Source organism: Micrasema longulum, unplaced genomic scaffold (assembly GCF_059751315.1).
Source record: "Micrasema longulum isolate JH-2025_06_02 unplaced genomic scaffold, ASM5975131v1 h1tg000360l, whole genome shotgun sequence".
In the NCBI taxonomy this organism is placed as follows: Eukaryota; Metazoa; Arthropoda; class Insecta; order Trichoptera; family Brachycentridae; genus Micrasema; species Micrasema longulum.
In genome coordinates this window covers 34,422-52,851 of record NW_028277562.1, presented here as the reverse complement: position 1 = coordinate 52,851, position 18,430 = coordinate 34,422, and the positions used below count along the sequence as shown (strand labels likewise).

The window sequence follows — 18,430 nt, the reverse complement described above, 5'->3', positions numbered from 1 at the left end:
AGGTCATAAGTCCTGTAAATGCCTAGACTTCCATATTTCCTTCTCAAAAACGTTTTTCCTCTCCGTTGAAATAAATTTTAATTTGAACAAATCCCTAGGGAGGAAATCCAGCCAGTTCGCAAGCATTTGGACGTACTCAAACATTGTTCATATCAAGCAGTCATTTACTAGCCTCAGGTTACCACATAGTGACTGACGGGAGTTTATTCAGACAGCGTGTTAAAAGCGTTAAGGTGAAATTGAATTAGTTAATGAATAACTTTGAATCAAGCAGTGTTGTTTGATTGATTATGAAATTAATATTTTTGTGACTTATATGAAAGGTGTCGGAGTTAGGTATAAAAAAAAAAATATTTACGTTTATTGATTAATTTGAATTTTGTGTAATTATATGGAACATTTCATAATGTCTGGACCGATACTTAAAATGTAAGACTGCTCAACTTACCGTCGGTTGGTGTTCAAATAAACAGTCCTTTTCACGGTTAAATGTGGAAATAAATGGTGATGATTATCTTTCTATGAAAAAAACAACAACTTGTAAAATTAATTAAGTTAATTACCTGCTTCTTGTGCCCACTCCAGGATAGAAGAGACTTTGGCTCCCAGTGACGAGGAGCAGTTATCGAAGGTCGCTCGTCCATCCAACCCGAGAGTCTCGTAATTGGCCTTAACCCCGCACAGCAGGGCAGTGGCGCAAGCGGATGACTCTCCTGTCTGAGCGTTCAGGTTATAGGTCTGTGAAATAAAATTGCAGTTAGTACGGACATAGCTAAAAAGGAAGGTGAGGAATATCTCTCATACGTCAGATTATAATTACACGCTTTAACTCTTGAAAGACTGTGGTAAATAATTCCTTTGCGCGCGATGATGTAACATCGTATTACCACTAGTAAATGACGGAATATTCTAAAGTTCACACATTAAAAAAAAAGAAAAATATGGAGACATACTATTTAATTTTTTTCTTCCATAATTTATGCAAACAAACATAAAATTTAGCCCTGGTATAACAAAATAAATTGAAAATCATGAATACGCCAGTCATGTTACGCGCGTGCGTTCCTGATCACTGTCATCAACCAAAAAATTATAAATAAATAAATAAAAATAGCAGTTTTGGAATATTTTCCATATTTACACAGGTCAAATTTAAAAATGTGACTGTGCACCAAGATTATACGTCGCGAAACGTAAATATTTTGACATTTAATATCAGGTTTTGAATTGTGATCGTGAATACGAAACACAACCGTGGTGAGAAGAAATCATTCTAGGATAAAGAAGTGAGCTATATTTTAGAGCTAAATAATGGGCCATAGGTACTTGGGTCGAGAATCACAAGCACAGCGACAAAACTGTCCGGTACACATCCGTTGTTAAACCAAAAACCAAATAACAAATTTGCAACGATTAAGTTTTATGTAATATAATGAAATAGCGTCTCTACGGCTGTAGCGCATTATTACTCTAAAGTTGTTATTTTCTTCAAAATGAAAACAGGTTGTATTATTTTGATCTCCTTTTATTCCTTAAAATGATACTTCTGCTACATGCAACGGGTTGTTGTCGGGCTGCGAAAGTCATGCGCGATGTTGACTCCTCGGAGTTCAAATAGAAAAAAAAGATATTATAGTTGTTGTTTGTTAACTACTAAACGTCGGGTAAGGTCGACTGCCTAGTAGGTTACACATAAATTGCTCAATATTTATCCGCGTTGATATTGTTCCGTAAAAATCGTCTCGTAAGAACGTTTTTCACTTCACGCTCTTTTTGGATAAATTTTCAGACTAACATGGTATGTGTAATGCACAAATAGAGTAAAAAACTGTACTTACAGTTTTACTATCTTTTTTTAATACTAAAGATACAATATATAAACTTAACTAAACTTTATGTAATAAGGAAAAAAAATACTAAAAAATAACTCAGAGAATCTAATTTGTAAAACGTAAAATATAGCAGTTAAGAAACAGTATGAAATCGTAATAATTAAAATGTAATCATGTTTTTGTCTAAAGAACGTGTGTCACCGAACACAGCCAAAACGCTTCTCTTTTGTCCGTCGCTCGGATCTGACGCGCGACGTCGCGTGTGACGTCTATAGTGTTGCAACAATATCCTCGTGCGTTCTTCATGAACTACGCATTAAACGAGGTACAGCCACATTTTAAAATGTGCAACAATAATTGAGTTGCCAATGTCACTACACTGCAAATCATTTAATATAAATAAACATATTTTTATCACCACATTTACATATGAAATGTTAAGCTGGGTAGGAGCTTCTAAAATCAGAATAGAAGCTTTAACTGTGGTGTAAAAAATACGTTTTGAAAATAATGAACCATCGTCATCTTCTGTACCCAACTTCTCATCTTTTTGCAGAACAATACGTATTGTGTGCCAAGCAGTTTTTTGTAAAGTCAGCTCTTTGACTGTTTCACATAATTAAGACTAGTGAACAAAGAACTTAGCAAAATATATTCGCGAGATGTGCTCTTGCTGAAAATTATGTAACCCCTGCTGCAAAAACTAACCTCACCCAAAGACAATGTAGTGTAATTGCACCGACATGGTAGTGTTTGCATTGTCTTTAATTCGGCATGTAATTTATGTATTTTTTCTTAAATATTATGCGTACTATTCTGACGGTAAACGTGAAAGTGGATTTTAGTATTTGTATGTTAGTGTAGTGAGGGTCCTGGGGGAGGGTAGGTCTCGAAACCGGTAGACATCAAAAGTCGGTAAATGGTTATATACGTATGTTTACTAACAAGAATTGATATTGTTTGAACTAAAACCTGGGAGCTTATAGAAAGAAAACGGAAAATATCTAAGCTGCAAACGATTTTACAGCTTTTGAATGCCCTCGATCGATGGAGCTTTTTCTCTTACCCCTGGTTTCTGAAAAACTTCTAGGTACTATAAAATCTTTACATTAATGTTGATAACTATCTTAATTATAGTTATAATGTTTAATTCTACTTGTAAGAGCGTGCTTTTTCTGTTCGTTACTGTAAGTTTATTTTCATCTCAATGGAGTGTATCGTTAATGGCCTGGCCAATAAAAAATAGCTGAAATTAGTTTTCGTTTTTATCAGGCATATTTTATTGGAAAATTAAGCAGTTTCGTATTATGTGACTACTTTAGAGGGAGATAATTTCAACCGATCTCTGAAAACCAAACTCCCTCGTGGTACGAACGATAAAAAAAAAATATCTTTCAAATCTTTACAAAACGGTTTACGGAAACTGCCTTATATACACAACATTGGTCATTATTCCTTAAGGAATTGCTCGGCCTTATGCTTTTGGTCAAAATTAAAGCTCGGCTTACTTTTCATGGGTTCCAAATTTTCCACGAAAAATAATGCTACATTTTATATTACATCTGATAATTCATGTAAACTAAGGAAATTCGGTGTTTTTTTGTTTTTATTTGTTATTTAGACTGTTAGACTATCAAACAAAACCAAAAAAAAAAAAAACATTTTTATTTTCATCGCAATTGCATACTGTAAAATATTTTCAAAAATTCTTTTGAGGCAGCATGTTTCAACTTGCCAATGCAATTGCATGTTTCAACATGCCAAGTCAATTTTTGTCAATTTTGAAATTATTTTCGCCAAGTTTTCTAATCTAATCTTTTACTGAAAAAAAAAGTCCACTTGCATTTCAAAGTTTTTAACAAAGTTGATAATAGGGATATATAAGTTTTTCTACATTTTTAATGTAATAAAGGTCTAAAAAATGTCCAGTAAAAACATTTTTCTTTTGCTAATTATAATTAGCATAAAAAATATTTTCAAATTTGTAATTTTGAATTTCCGCAAAAACGGTCATTCCATTGACCACGCCCCTAATACGTCACGATTCATGTTTATTAGTTCCCGACAATTCAAATTTGTTTAGAAACTTGTCACAAATCTTGACGTCACAACTATCATTGCCAAACATGTCGTTTTTAGAGCGACGTATTAAAAAAATATATTTTTAAAATTTATACATGAAAACATTTCTCCACATTTCGCTATGATTTGAGTTTCGTTTAAAATAAACTTTTGCCGTGTTAATACATCGTAAATAATAAATCAATAAATAAAATCCTAATGATATTCATACAAAAGCAAAATAGTGAATAGAACACAGTGTGTGATATGGCTACTTTAACCTGCCAACTAAAGATCATAAGTTTATCTAGAAAACTCCCTAGGAGATAAAATCCAGTCTCCGTCTACAAACATTTGGACGAAATAACAAAATGTTGAATTGGTTTAAAAAATAATTTAGTATTTCAGTCCAAAAAACTAAATCATTATTGAAAAACGTACCGAGGCTGACGCCGACGTCTGGTATGGGTTAAAAGCATCCTATGAATTTATATAATTAACTAGGGTGAAGTTTATACTGAAAGAACATTAAAGATGGCCGCTGTTAGATTCGTTTCCTCCAATATTCATGAATAATGAGAAGATTCGTTCAGAATATTATATCTCCCTGATAAAAACACAAAGTTTTTCCACAATTCAAGTCTCCAATTCAGAGTTCGAAAAGTAATTGCAATGAGCTATCGATTCCGAAACTGGAAACGAGTTGCGAACTTTAATTGACATCAATGGCGCGGTCTTTAATGGAGTTTTTTAAACGCATATTTCAACATTGAAGGGATCCAAAAACTCACCATTGATGGGAAAGATAAAAATGTATCGACAAAGCCCATCACGTATTCATTTGCCAGGTATATTTAGATTGAGGGACATAATAAATATTGCATTGCCCTCAATAATTCGAAAAAAAGAGTAAATAAATTACGATTAAATGCAATCGTCCGTGTGAGAACATATTTTTTTAGTTTATTAAACAAAAAAAATATGAATGGTTGCATATTTTATATTACAGCAATTTAAACTTAGTAATTTATTTATTTATTTAGACATGCATTCCATACAAGATACTCTAATAGGGATCTGATACTAAGTGAAGGGGTCAACACTGTTCTGGCATCGAGACAACACTATTGCGTAGGCAAAAAGGTCCATAACCTTTTGCCAGAATCGAGGAAAGACGGGAGTGTTGTCAAGAGTGTTTATATCGGGTTGTGGTCCCGTGGCTAGTGTCTCGGACTCACGGACCAAAGGTCCGTCGTTCGAATCCTACTCTACCCCAACTTGATTCCATTTTCTAATAGTGCGTTATTTACAACTCGTTGAGAATGGCCCTCAAAATTAAATATTTGGGTAAATCATAAGAACGCAAATATTTCTTTTAAAAAAAAAAAAAAAGTTACGGAAGGTGTTGACCTCACTCTTTCATGACATTGGTCGTAGGGAGTCAGAAAAAATGATGCATGCCACGGATTGGAGAACCTTACTGGATGTCAAAAATAAAATATAAAAAATAAGGAATAATTTAAAAAAAAAATATTTATAGATGACAACCATGAAGTTTCGCATAAATAACTTGTCTTTGTTTTTATGAATGTATGTATGTGCATGCGCATGGGTGTATATACGTGCATGTGTATGTACATGTGTATATATGTGTATATTTATATATATGTGTGTATATATATGTATGTCTGTATGTATATGAATCAAAATGTGTATCCGAATAAGTTTATGTTTTGTTTGTCTGTACTCTATATTAATCTGTTAACTATTATAATATATTAAAATGTAATTGCCTAGCTTGGAACGGGGTATGTACCCTTGTTAGCTGGGCAAAGTGAACATGGAATTGTATTTTGATAAAGAGTGTGAATAAATATTAGACAAAATGGCACAAAAACACTCTGATAAATTGTTTGTGCTAGGAGTAAGCTCAAAATTGATTGTCAACGTGTTTTACATATGATTCGTCCCAACTCAACACAGGCCTTTGGTTCCATGGAGTTGGGATTTGTGTCTGAATTAAATGTAACATAAAGAAAATAAATTTAAAAAAAATAATAAAAAAAAAAAATAAGATCAATAAGATAACTATGATAAATGAAATAAATAGAATAACTAGAATAAATAGAATAAATACGGTTATTATAATAAAAATAATAAATAAAATTAATAGAATAAATATAATAAATAGAATTAATATAATAAATAGAATACATAGAATAAATATAATAATAGAATTAAAATAATGAACAAAATAAATAAAATTCACCCAAAAAATTAAATAAAATCGATTGATATATGAACAGTTCTGCATGTTAGAAATATTAGTTAGCCTTATGTTGCAATCGATACATCCAAGGACAAATGCCCTTTTTAAGAAACTGATTTGTTGCGGCAAATATGCTAAAATAAAAATTAATGATTCAATTGAATTGTATTATATTTTCAAGAAATTTTCTGATTCCTTACTTCCAATGTCTGTGAACCAACACATAATTTCAATGAAATAGGTTTTTCAGATTTTTAAACAACATACGGTATCAGGTTATATACATAGTTAAGGTCCGATATATTAAAATAATTTTTGGAATACTGCCTTGTTATTGGAATCAGTAAATCGTTTCTTGCTGTACTACAGGTTGAGTGCGCATGACTTACAATCTTCCTCTTTTTCTTCCTAAATTTGTGTATATTAAGTATAACTGTTGTCATATAGACGTGTCTCAAATCAAGGACTTCTAGGGATTTGAAAAGTTGTTCACTCGGATGATTGTGCGGTTTCCGCAATATTATACTTGATATTGGTTTATGAACCTTAACCAAGGGATAAGCATAGTCTTTGCAGTTATATATACAAAGGGTTTAATGTGACATCCTATTACGATGAAGGTCTTTTAGGGAATGGCGGAAATGAAAGCGATCCCCTTCGAATTAAAACGACATCTTCTACGCGCTTGTAACGTGTCTTTTGAACTATAATATTTCATTGGTGTGTTAACAAAAACATGTGTTAGAGTGATAGTTACTCACGAAATGGAGGCATGGGCTTGCTTCATGATATTTCCAAAGCTGAATTGTTTAGAAGTTCTGAGATGCAAACTATTCAATCCATAACCGGAAAAACGCTGCGAGACCACATGAAAAACATTGATATGTAGAGCACGTGCGGCTTACCGCAGTAGACGCAGCAGAAGACATTGTAAGATGGGGAACCAACAAATGCGCTACTGGAATGAACACGTCAACATAACGGCGAACGACAGACTTCCACGTATCGTACTTTAAGGAAACCGTGAAGAAAAAAGACTCCTAGCCAGACCCTCGGAGAGGTGGTGCGATAGCTGGCAGTCAGCGTTCCAAGAAGAAACGGTGGCAGATACACATCCACAAGATCTATAGAGAGGATGAAGAATAATAAGATGTCATTGGTTTCCCAAAAAGGACAAATCTGATGGTTTACACGATGTTACTTGCGTGAACGCACCGGGCAATCTGCCCAGAGTCGTGGCCTTGTAATAACATATAACATATAACATTTAAAGTAAGGCTGTTAATCTTATTTGTAATTGTGTGAAAAGAACAGTCAAATTTTCAGCAAGTTTTAGGGAGGTATGAGAAAAAGTAATATGAGTAATTAGGCATGAATAATGAAGAACATCATTGAAGCAATTGGCGGCAGTAATTCGAGAGAGTTGTTTACGCGATGCTATTAATTTCCATGCCAAACGGAACGTCATGAAAGAAACGCTTGTTCTGATTTCGACGGATTTTAGAAATACTTAGGCGGTTCAGATAATATTAACTGGGGGTGGTTTGAGATAACATCACATTGTTGTAAATAATTCCATAACAAATATTGTTGATTAACATTTATGTATTCCTATGAGATTATTTGCTAAAGTCGGCAAAAGATAACAACAACAACAACAACAAACCATCACGCGGTTTCCTCGTAAGGGTAGGCAGAGAGGATAGAACGCCACAACACTCTATCTTTGCATACAGATCTCGCTTCCTCTACATTCATACATCTTCTCATGCACGCGCGCCGATTGTTCCGACTTTTGACATGTTCATCTTTAAGTATTTGTTAGATTTGGTCATGCCATGTCTTTCTCGATCTTCCTCTATTTCTGCATCCATCAACATTAACATTGTAAACATTCTTAGCCGTTCTCTCGCTGTCCATTCGTTCTACATGTCCAAACCAGCGCAGAGCTCCTTTCTTAATTGTGTCGATAATGCATGTCTCAGCCTTACATAATGTACTGATCTCAACATTCGTGCATCTATCGTACATAGTTTTACCACACATTCGCCTGAGAGATCGCACTTCGACAGCATTCAGCCTACTTTCATCCCTATTTTTCCAAGTCCATACTTTGCTCCCATACATACAAAACTTTAAAAAATCGTAGCGCTGATATAACGATACATAAAAATTGTAAAAAAAAAAATTGACTTAGTTTAAAGTCTATTGAAAACTTTTTTTTTTTTGAAAAACCACTGAATTTCCTAATCTGTTGAAAATGGTCCCCAAAACGGACATTTTTCGGTTAATCACAAGAACCCCTAATATAGTAAAAATATATTTATTTTTTTATTAATTTATTTATTCATATGTTTTGTCGTACAAACTATAATTAATAATAAAAAATATGTGACCTCACTGGGGTGACCCGTGCCGAAGACACTTAACAATATATTTACTTTAAAACTTTATTTATACTTTGAATATTTTTACATTTGAGAATAAACAAAGAAGACTAGCTTAAAAAATAAAAATAATTAACAAAATTTTCAGACAGTTTTAAACACTACATATTTACGTTTATAACTAATTTATGTACATCTATATCATTTATATTACAAAACGCACAATGAAAGAACAAAAACCTAACATAAGCTATACACTTGTGGAGCAGTTGATTCAATATTGGTTCGGGCGAATGAGACAATCCATTTTACTTCTACCTAGCTCCACCATCCATTTTTTGCAGCCTTTTTGAACATTTTCTCGTTACTTATTGTTTTTATAGATAGTGGATGTAAATTTAAGATTTTAATTGAAAAATACTCAAAATCACAAAACATATGTATATTTATCCTGAAGAGGTAATTGTATTGTTGCCAAAACAAGTCAGTTATTTAAACGAATAAAATGGTTAACAAAGTATTTGTAAGTCTCAAAATTTTTACATAAAAATTGTAATGAAAATTTTGACGAAAATTTTCGAATGAAAAACCTGTCACTTTTAGCCATTAATATAGCCGTCCATCAAAATAAAATGATTTTAGTGAATATAAATACTTTTTAAAAATTTTGAATTACAAAATTGAGTACCAGTCTGTTCTTAAGAATCCACTGGAACTTTAAGTTTATTCTCAATAGGCCAGTTCTATATTTATCGAACTAACATTTGATAAGCTAACAAAATATTTAAACTTGACAGATCTGATTTATTCCACTTTATAATCATAGGATTAAAATTTAACATAAATTCAATAAACATTTTGCAAATTTCTAATTTCTTATTCGCTCTTACCTATAGGCAAAATATTGAACGCTTAATTTAATATCTGTTGTTTCTATGATAAAATAAATCATTTTAACGAGCCAATTACAAGTCAAAAGCTTTAATATTATTTTAAACGTAGTTTTTTTTGTATTAATACATTTTCAAATAGCCACTACGATTTCTTTTCGAATGGCACGGACAAAACATGGAAAAACAAAATATATCGATTTCATACAAACAAACCATCTTGCTACTTCCTAAGAAGGGTAGGCATAGAGGATAAAACGCCACATTACTCTGTCTATAGACCTTATATATGTTTGTGCAACTACTATAATGAAGGTCCACTCCAAAACCAGTTTATTTAATTATAATTTAACATTGTTTGGATTCTTTTTTTTATACAGAATAATGTTCCCTCACTGGGGGGTGTCTCGTGCCGAGAAAAACATTAAAAAAATGTTAAACATGCCTTATATTAGTTATTTAACAAAGTAAACATAATAATAATAATAATAATAATAAACCATATTTAATCTAACTAACCTAATAATCATTAACATAATGAACAACATAAAATAAAATAATCATAAAAAACATAACCAATTAATATAGACTAATAGACCAAATTTCATTTACAGTACACATATTTTACCTATATGGCTTGATCCACTCATCGATCCGTGTGCAACTCATCTCCACTATCCATTTCTTAAAAGCAAATTTCTATTGTGAGTTCTTATTAATTGTCCTTATGGATAATATAAGTAAATTAAACACTTCAACCAATTCTCTTTGACCGGAGGTTGTATTTTTTAATTTTTTTTTGCAGCATCGGGATGGAGTATCTAGTAACTCTTGTATTTGTAACGGAAGATAAAGAATAATGTTAATGTGCGTATAGTAACAGAGATTTTACATAAAGTTGTTTTATAGATTTAACATCAAGATTTTCAAATATACCAACGGAGTTAGTTCTGATTGGGACTCTTAAGATAATTTTTATTAAAGCTTTTTGTGCAATTATTATTTGTTTGATCAGCACATCCCTATCCAATTTTTCTTTATTCCAAAACGGATTGAGTTATTGCGTAATATATTTTTACAAGTTCTTTTAGGCTAATTATATTTCTTATAGTTTTAAAAAAGGAAAATTGCTCTGACAATTTATTTTTAATATATTCGATTTGATGAGTCCATTTTAAATTCCCATCTATATAAATGCCGAAATATTTAATTAAATCTACTCTGTTCAAGTAGACAAAGAATAATCGATCTTCATTAGTCAGCTGAATTTGTAGACACCACAGCAGATGAAGCTCATCCTGCACCTCTCCACAATCGCAGTTCATGTCATCTCCCTTCAGGAAACCCCACCTCTGTTGATTGTATTCGCACTTAGTCACCCATACCCTTAGTCTGTTGAGGGTGTAGAGAATCTGTTTTTGTTTAAAATAATAATTATATAGAATTTCGGCTTGGCGAAGTCTTGTCATAAGGTAGGATGTATTAAATATTAAGGTTTTTTGATGAAAGACTTCAACTGAAATATTTATCTGGAGTGTTATTCTGAAATAAAATAAAATGAAATGAATACCAAACAATACTGGCTAAACCTAAACGTGATAATTGATTCTTAATAACGTTACATGTTTTAAGAAATTAACAAAGTTATTTCGAAGACAAACGAAATTAATGCTGGGCGGAAAGAGTTTGAATTTAGTTTTTCAGTCGTTGGAGACGTGTTGCGTTTCTGTGTTGATAGACCTGGCACCTGAAGTTGCAAGCGTCCGGCGTTGCAAGTGCCCATGAGAGCTTTTTACGTAAGGATATCCAAACTGTGGGCGGTGTTGGTGCTTTTGGATGGCGTTATCCAGAGCTTATCGCCGAATTCCACTCTCCAAAAATCCTCTATGCGTTTTTCTGCAGAGGTCTCGAAGTCAGTTGTGACTTTGAGGAAACTCTTTTTTGGTCCCAGCTTCGGATAGCCATTCGATGGTCATAAAGGAGGTATTTAGGGCCGCGGACCCGTTTGTGTCTCTCGGTGCCCGCTACCACATTTCTCCTGATGTTAGGTGGAGCGATTCCTATTATAGCGTATAGTTTTTGCACCGGTGTAAGCTTAAAGCAGCAGGTAGTAATCGGTAAGTGGTTATATACAAATACATATATGTTTACTGACATAACTTATTAAATTTTTATATTAATGGTATAAAAATAAATCAAATGATAATATATAATTAAATAAAAAATATTGACTACAAATCTCCGTTAAAATATTAATTACCTGTTAAATATTTAAATCCCAATTAATTATATTAAAAAATCGGAATTATTTAAAAGTAAGTGAAAATTGTATGTTTAATTATTGATAATATATGTTAAATTTGAAGTTTTCTAAAGTTTTGATTGAATGCCATGCCGAATCACCTTACATATAAATGCATGGTGCCAACTACTTTTCTTGGGGTCAAAACTAACTTATGGAGTAAAATCGCTTTTCCATAAATCAGACATATGGATTACTAAAAAATGTGTTTGAATCACGAAGATATTTGAAGCACAACCGAGTTTGTGTATGGACGTGAGACATAAAAAAAGTAACAGAGGAAGGTAAAAGCTGGTTGAAATGATATTTTGAGTTTGTCCAACTTTTTGTAGACAAGGACTGGAATCAACTCCCTGAAGAGCTGTTAATATCAACATATTACAAGAGAGGCGAAGAACATTTTAGAAAAGGTACCATAGAAGTCTAGGCATCTAAAGGGCTTATGACATGTCATTGGCTGATTTAAGTGGCCATTTTAGACGCTTTGTAACATTCACTATTCCACCAATATTTTTTTTTTTTGTTTTTTTACAATAAACATAAGTGATAAAACAGAGTATTGAAAAAATAAAGCATAATTACATAGCGATGAAATACATATTAATGTTAAAAATAGTAAACAAAAAATCCCGCAAAGGCATGGCCTGTTCGTGGGTATACAAGAAAATGTCAATGAATTTTTGCTCCTATAATAAATAATAGTTATAATATTTTTGTGTAACATGAGAAAGAAAAAATAAAATATTCTGTAAAAGGTAAAATGGTATTTTTTTAATAGTAATTAAAAAAGGAAATATTTTTTTTTCAAAAAAACACAAAAATATTCCGTATTATTAAAGGGCAACAAAATAAATCATAGAAAAAAAGAGTTCATATCTTTAGTTTGATTCCAGAATATTTAGATTTAAACATCTATATTAGTCAATTATTTTATATGTTAATGCTTGTGAAGTTGAAGAGCTAAAACTTTTATTTATGCGGATGAGATTCATGTAATTGAATTAATTCACCTACATACTAGGCAAAGCTTGAAAATCTTATTACTTATTTTATTATTAAATTTTTTTTCGAAAAAAATGGTAGATGTGTCCTTATTTCTTATGAAAGCATATTAACTCACCATTAGAAAATGGGAATTAAGTTGTGAAATCGTGGGATTAGAGCCACACACCTTTGAGCCGTGAGTCCAAGACACTAGCCAGGGGACCACAATCCGATTCTTAAAACTTAAAAACGTGATGTTTTTTTTCTAAAGCGTGAAGATTTGTTTGAAGGTTACAAACAAAAGATGTGAGTGATAATGGTAATTGCCGATATAAAAATTGATTGAGCACAATTTGTAACGCCAGTTACATCACAGGAACGGGCCAGTTGAATTGAGAATGTAATATTTTAGGCGTTTCTTTTTCATTAAAGTCTTGATAGAAGAACTTTTGAAAGACCTATAATGAAGCAAGAGGGTGACGAAAAAAACTTGCAGCACAGCTTCTACTAGTTGTAAATTGGAAGACGGAAGCTGAGGACACGTGGAGTTGAAGGAGGCTATGGCTCGATTCGAGTTTAATCACCATCTAATAAAAATAACGTCTTGCTCAATGCTGACAGTTGCGGTCTTAAGAAATGCCATGAACTAGGTACATGAAATCCTCTCTAACTAAGGCCAAGGGGAATGAAAAATGAGGAATAAGTTTGTTCTTTTATTTGGTCAGTCCATCTTGTAGGACCCCATCATTTTGCTTTCTTATTCTAGATTTTCCATACCACTTTCAGTTTTATCAGATACATTTTCAGGCGTTGCCTAGTATGTAGGTGAAATAATTCAATTAGATGAATCTCACCCGCATAAATAAAGGTTTCAGCTGTTTAACTTCACAAACATCAACAGATGAAAGAATTGAAGAAATATAGATTTTTGAATATGGGCAGAATGGTGAATGTTACATATTGTGTAAATTGGCCACTTAAACCAGCCATTGACAGGTCATAAGCCCTATAGATGCCTAGACTTATATATTACCTTATCTTAAATGTTCTTCATCTATGTTGTAATATGTTAATATAAACAGCTCCCCAGGGAGTTGAATCCAGTCCTTGTCTACAAAAATTTGGACAAACTCAAAATATTGTTGATAAATTACCTGGTCCATGAAGAAGTATAGAAATTGAAAAAATAACATTTTTAAGCCTTGCCTAGTATGTAGGTGAAACAATTCAATTAGATGAATCTCACCCGCATAAATAAAGGTTTCAGCTGTTTAACTTCACAAACATCAACAGATGAAAGAATTGAAGAAATATAGATGTTGAAATATGGGCAGAATGGTTACACAGTGTGTAAAGTGGCCACTTACAGGTCATAAGCCCTGTAGATGCCTAGACTTATATATAACCTTCTCTTAAATGTTCTCCATCTCTGTTGTAATATGTTAAGATACTAAATATACTAGATACTAATAATTCGCATTTTTTGGTTCCTTTATTATCTTACTAAAATAACCACAACCCTATTATTTCCAATAACAAGTTAGACTTAACTCCAAAAAGTTTTGAAGATTACTAAATATAAAAGGCTGTTTTGATTTATATAATTATACAATTAAAATACTTGTTTTTGTAAAAGATAGGTAATTGAATTATTTTTTCTTCTATTCTGTTTTTAAAAACATCTGAAATGAATGTACCTACTTGGATTCAATTAAATTTTAGATGGGCGCATCTGCTGGTAGTTTCGAAGTTAATTGATTATTAGGTCGGCGTTACTTAAATGGCCTGTAACATTTATTTTATTGAGTTGAGTAGAATCTATTGGCAAATTAACACTAAGAAAGAAAGACTTAATAATAAAATAAAAAGGGCGTTTTAAGCCAGAAACGTCTTTTCATTGCAGTATAAAATATTTTCTTGTATTTATTTTACTAAAAAGAAAACAATTTTGAGTTTGTTCAAATTTTCGTATACAAGGACTGGATTCAACTCCCTGGAGAGCTGTTTATATTAACATATTACAACAGAGATGAAGAACATTTAAGAGAAGGCAATATAGAAGTCCAGGCATCTACAGGGGTTATGACCTGTCAATGGCTGGTTTAAGCGGCCACTTTACACACTGTGTAACATTTACCATTCTGCCTATATTTGAACATCTATATTCCTTCAATTCTTTCATCTGTTGATGTTTGTGAAGTTAAAGAGCTGAAACCTTAATTTATGCCATTGACAGGTCATAAGCCCTGTAGATGCCTGGACTTCTAAATTACCTTCCCTTAAATGTTCTTCATCTCTTTTGTAATATGTTAATAAAAAGAAAACGTTATTTTTTTAATTTTTAACGTCAAAATTTGTTAAAATAAATATATAACATTCCGTTAAGGCAAACCATAATAAATAAATAAAAACGCGAACATTTCTTTTTCAAAAAAAAAGTGCATTATATAAAGTTAAATTAAAAATATTCTCAGTCAGGATCTCTGAAAATGACAAAATATCGATGTCCTAGAGACGAACATTCTTAATAAAATATTTATTTGAGAGAAAGATATGTAATCTAATTAGGCCACCAGGAAAGACATACATAGTTTCGATAATATGAAAAAAAACAGTGATTATAAGGCAATCATTTCCTAACCTCATGGCCTTGATTATTTTATTTAATTTTATTTTTATTTTTGCACCACAACAGGCCAGGAGGCCCAATTACAGCGGTGAATTACATCACAGAACACCCAGGCTTGAGAAAAATCACATTTAATTTTTGTGTTCTCACCGGGAATCGAACCCGGAACCTTCCGTCTGTGAGTCAAGCGTCTTGACCACTACACCACGGAGGCCGCCATGTGATGGGAAGATAAAGACGTCATACCTTCACCTAGACGATATAGTTAAAGATAAATTCCCTCTAGCGATTATAAAGATATACTAACAATCCCCCGGCTTCCAGTTTTGGGTTGGTACAACGATATTAATTAAGGGGAAGCGTACGTCACGGTACACATATCTACGCTCTGAAACGACATAGCTTCAGTATGACGTCATAGCTGAAGATAAAAGTCTCCCGACCGACTACAAAGGTATAGTACCAATACCCCCACCATCAAGTTTTGATGTAAGTACATCGTTTTATACCGACGGGTCTAGAACCCCTCGATACGTTTATCTACTAATATCAATCTTATTTTGTTCTACCGAGCAACTTTTGCTTTAGTAATGATTTATTAAAATTTTAATCGTTTTGAGTTTGGAACTTTTTTTCTTAAGACCCTATTAAAAATATGAGATAGAAATAAGTAAGTTTTGTAGTCGAATTAAATTCCGACATAACTGTCACTTTAATAAAACGAACGCGTAGATGTGAAAATAATGTCACTTGGTTCTGTCCTATTAACAAATAAGAGTATCTAGGCGTTAAAAAGTTACCACTCTAAAAAAATATTTATTTATCATATTTTTTCCATCTGTTTTATTTTCTTTTCGAGTGTATGTATCGAGACGTTAAAGGAGCCGGCTTTGTAGTCAATTGGTAGACACATACAGACGATCGTTAAGCGTACTATCCAGATGATTTCCAAAAGTCTTACAAAATTTAAGTTAAAGAGAGCATTTTTTGTTTGAATTAGGATTTATTAGTGATTAAAATCGCTTTGAAGTGAGCACTTTTTTCTACAGGAGCTTTTTTTAAATGTTATTGAGAACTATTTTAAAAGTTAATGACGTAAGGAACGTGGACTAATTGTTTGCGGTCATTCCATTGGCTTGTTTCGATTATATGATGTCGATATGACAAGTAGGTAGAACATACCGAGGTAAGATACAGATAGTATCTACAAAGTTAAGTATACCTTCTCGATATATTCAGGTGAAGATAGCGTTCATAATCGAGGCACAGGCTACTATACAGACTCGAAAAAGTTTTTTGAAAAAGCATGTTAAAGTTTAAGGAATTCCGCATTTTTGTTGATTTAATAGAAAATGTTCAATTTTGAGACCATTCAAATTTTTCCCGTTTAATATTTAAATTAGTTTCTTCAAGTGACTTTTCTAATATAGTGTTGGAGTACTGTTAACAAAGGGTACTTAAAATTCACAAATATCAAATATTTTCTCAATTATTACCATTAATTTGTCAGTCAGCTCTATAGAACAAGTTTTAGATGAAGTTCAACAAAGTTAGGTAGGATTATGTTAGTAATACATTATATAATCAAAAGTTTAACCGATGAAATTATAATTTTCTACCAAGTTTCTACGAGAGTTTAATTGGTCAAAGCGGAACTTTATAAATGAATACAGTTTTTTTCGTCGATATTAAAAAGTTTCATGTTTTATCAATACTAAACTTTTAATAGTAATAACCGTGTTTTAAATTGTAAAACTTTCTGTGTCCGGGCAGTTAAAAATACAATCATGTGTGTAAAAGAGAACTTAAATACCGGACGAGTGTTTTTTAATTCAATGGCTACTCTCAGGTAAAAATTAAAAAAAAAAAAAATGTTTTTTTTTCTGAAAAAAAAAATATTTACGAAATAAGTTTAATATTAACAATCATAATAAAAATAATAGTTATGGTTTATTAACAAAAATAACAATTTATTTATCTACTACTTACACACTTAGGTGAAAGATTTCTCTGGATCATGCCTAGTCTGCCTAACTAGGTACAACTTGTTTTAAGGAAAACATTTTTATGCAAAATAAACAATACAAACAATACAAACAATAACAATACTAATTAATTCATTCTCCAATGGTACAATATAAATTAATACCATTTATTGATTGAGAACTTTTTAAAAGTAATTTTTCCGATTTTTCTTTACCTAAACCCAGTAACCAATTTTTTACGAACACTGCAATAGTTCATTAAGGTGTTGTTACAGCGACCGGTTTTCTCCCTCAATGATGATTTTTTGATTCAACGTTTTGAAAAAATGCATTAGTTCAAATTGACTAATAAAAAAAAATGTGCACTCAATTTCCCAAAACATTAAAAATGTTTGTGGATTTACATATAATAGATTTAAAATATAAAACTTTTAATAAAATAAAAATTAAAAATAAAGAAAATTGGCAAATTTACAGTTTTTTATTTTTTATATATTAATTTTTTATTTTCATTATTTTCTTTTATTGAGTAAATAATTATTATACAAAAGAAAGCAAGGAGATTTTTACCAGAAATTTTAACAAGATAATAGTGTGATAAAATATACAAAAAAGAAACTTCTAAGAAAAATAAAAAATGATCTACTAGTAAATACAGTATATTATTTCAAAAATGTTACCTGTGCTAATCCCGCCGCAGGAAAATGATCCCAAATAAGTCCATCAATATCTCTATCTCTGTCCTTTTCATTTTCCTTCCTTATGCTGTTTCTCTGTCTTCTCAGCTCTCTAGCCGCTGTGACGGTTGAAAGACTCATCCCGTCTCCAATAAACATGACTACACTCCTGGAAATAAAAAAATATAATTATTGCAAATAAATATTTTGAATATAAAAAAAAACAATTGACACTTTGTTAAATGATATTTTCTTTATCTATTTATTTAAAATTTCAACTACAATGAAAAAGTAATTTGGCGGTCTTATTGCTAAAAGCAGCATCTTTCTGCCAGAAAAAATAGACATGTAAAAGAAGAGTTGGTTAAATTTTTTTACGATAATAACCATAAATATATATGAAAAACATACATT

The 18,430-nt window shown here is 31.7% G+C and overlaps 1 protein-coding gene across 1 annotated transcript in view; it reads right to left on the bottom strand.

Annotated features, from left to right (window-relative positions):
- LOC148282219 (alkaline phosphatase, tissue-nonspecific isozyme-like) overlaps window positions 1-18,185 on the bottom strand; it is a gene marked incomplete at its 5' end in the record, with an annotated part of 170,538 nt that extends 152,353 nt beyond the window's left edge. The window contains 2 exons of the mRNA XM_088225435.1: window positions 564-738; window positions 18,020-18,185. Coding sequence (XP_088081561.1) covers window positions 564-738; window positions 18,020-18,185 — 341 coding nt within the window. The remainder of the gene's footprint in view (window positions 1-563; window positions 739-18,019) is intronic.
- Window positions 18,186-18,430: the final 245 nt, after the last annotated feature.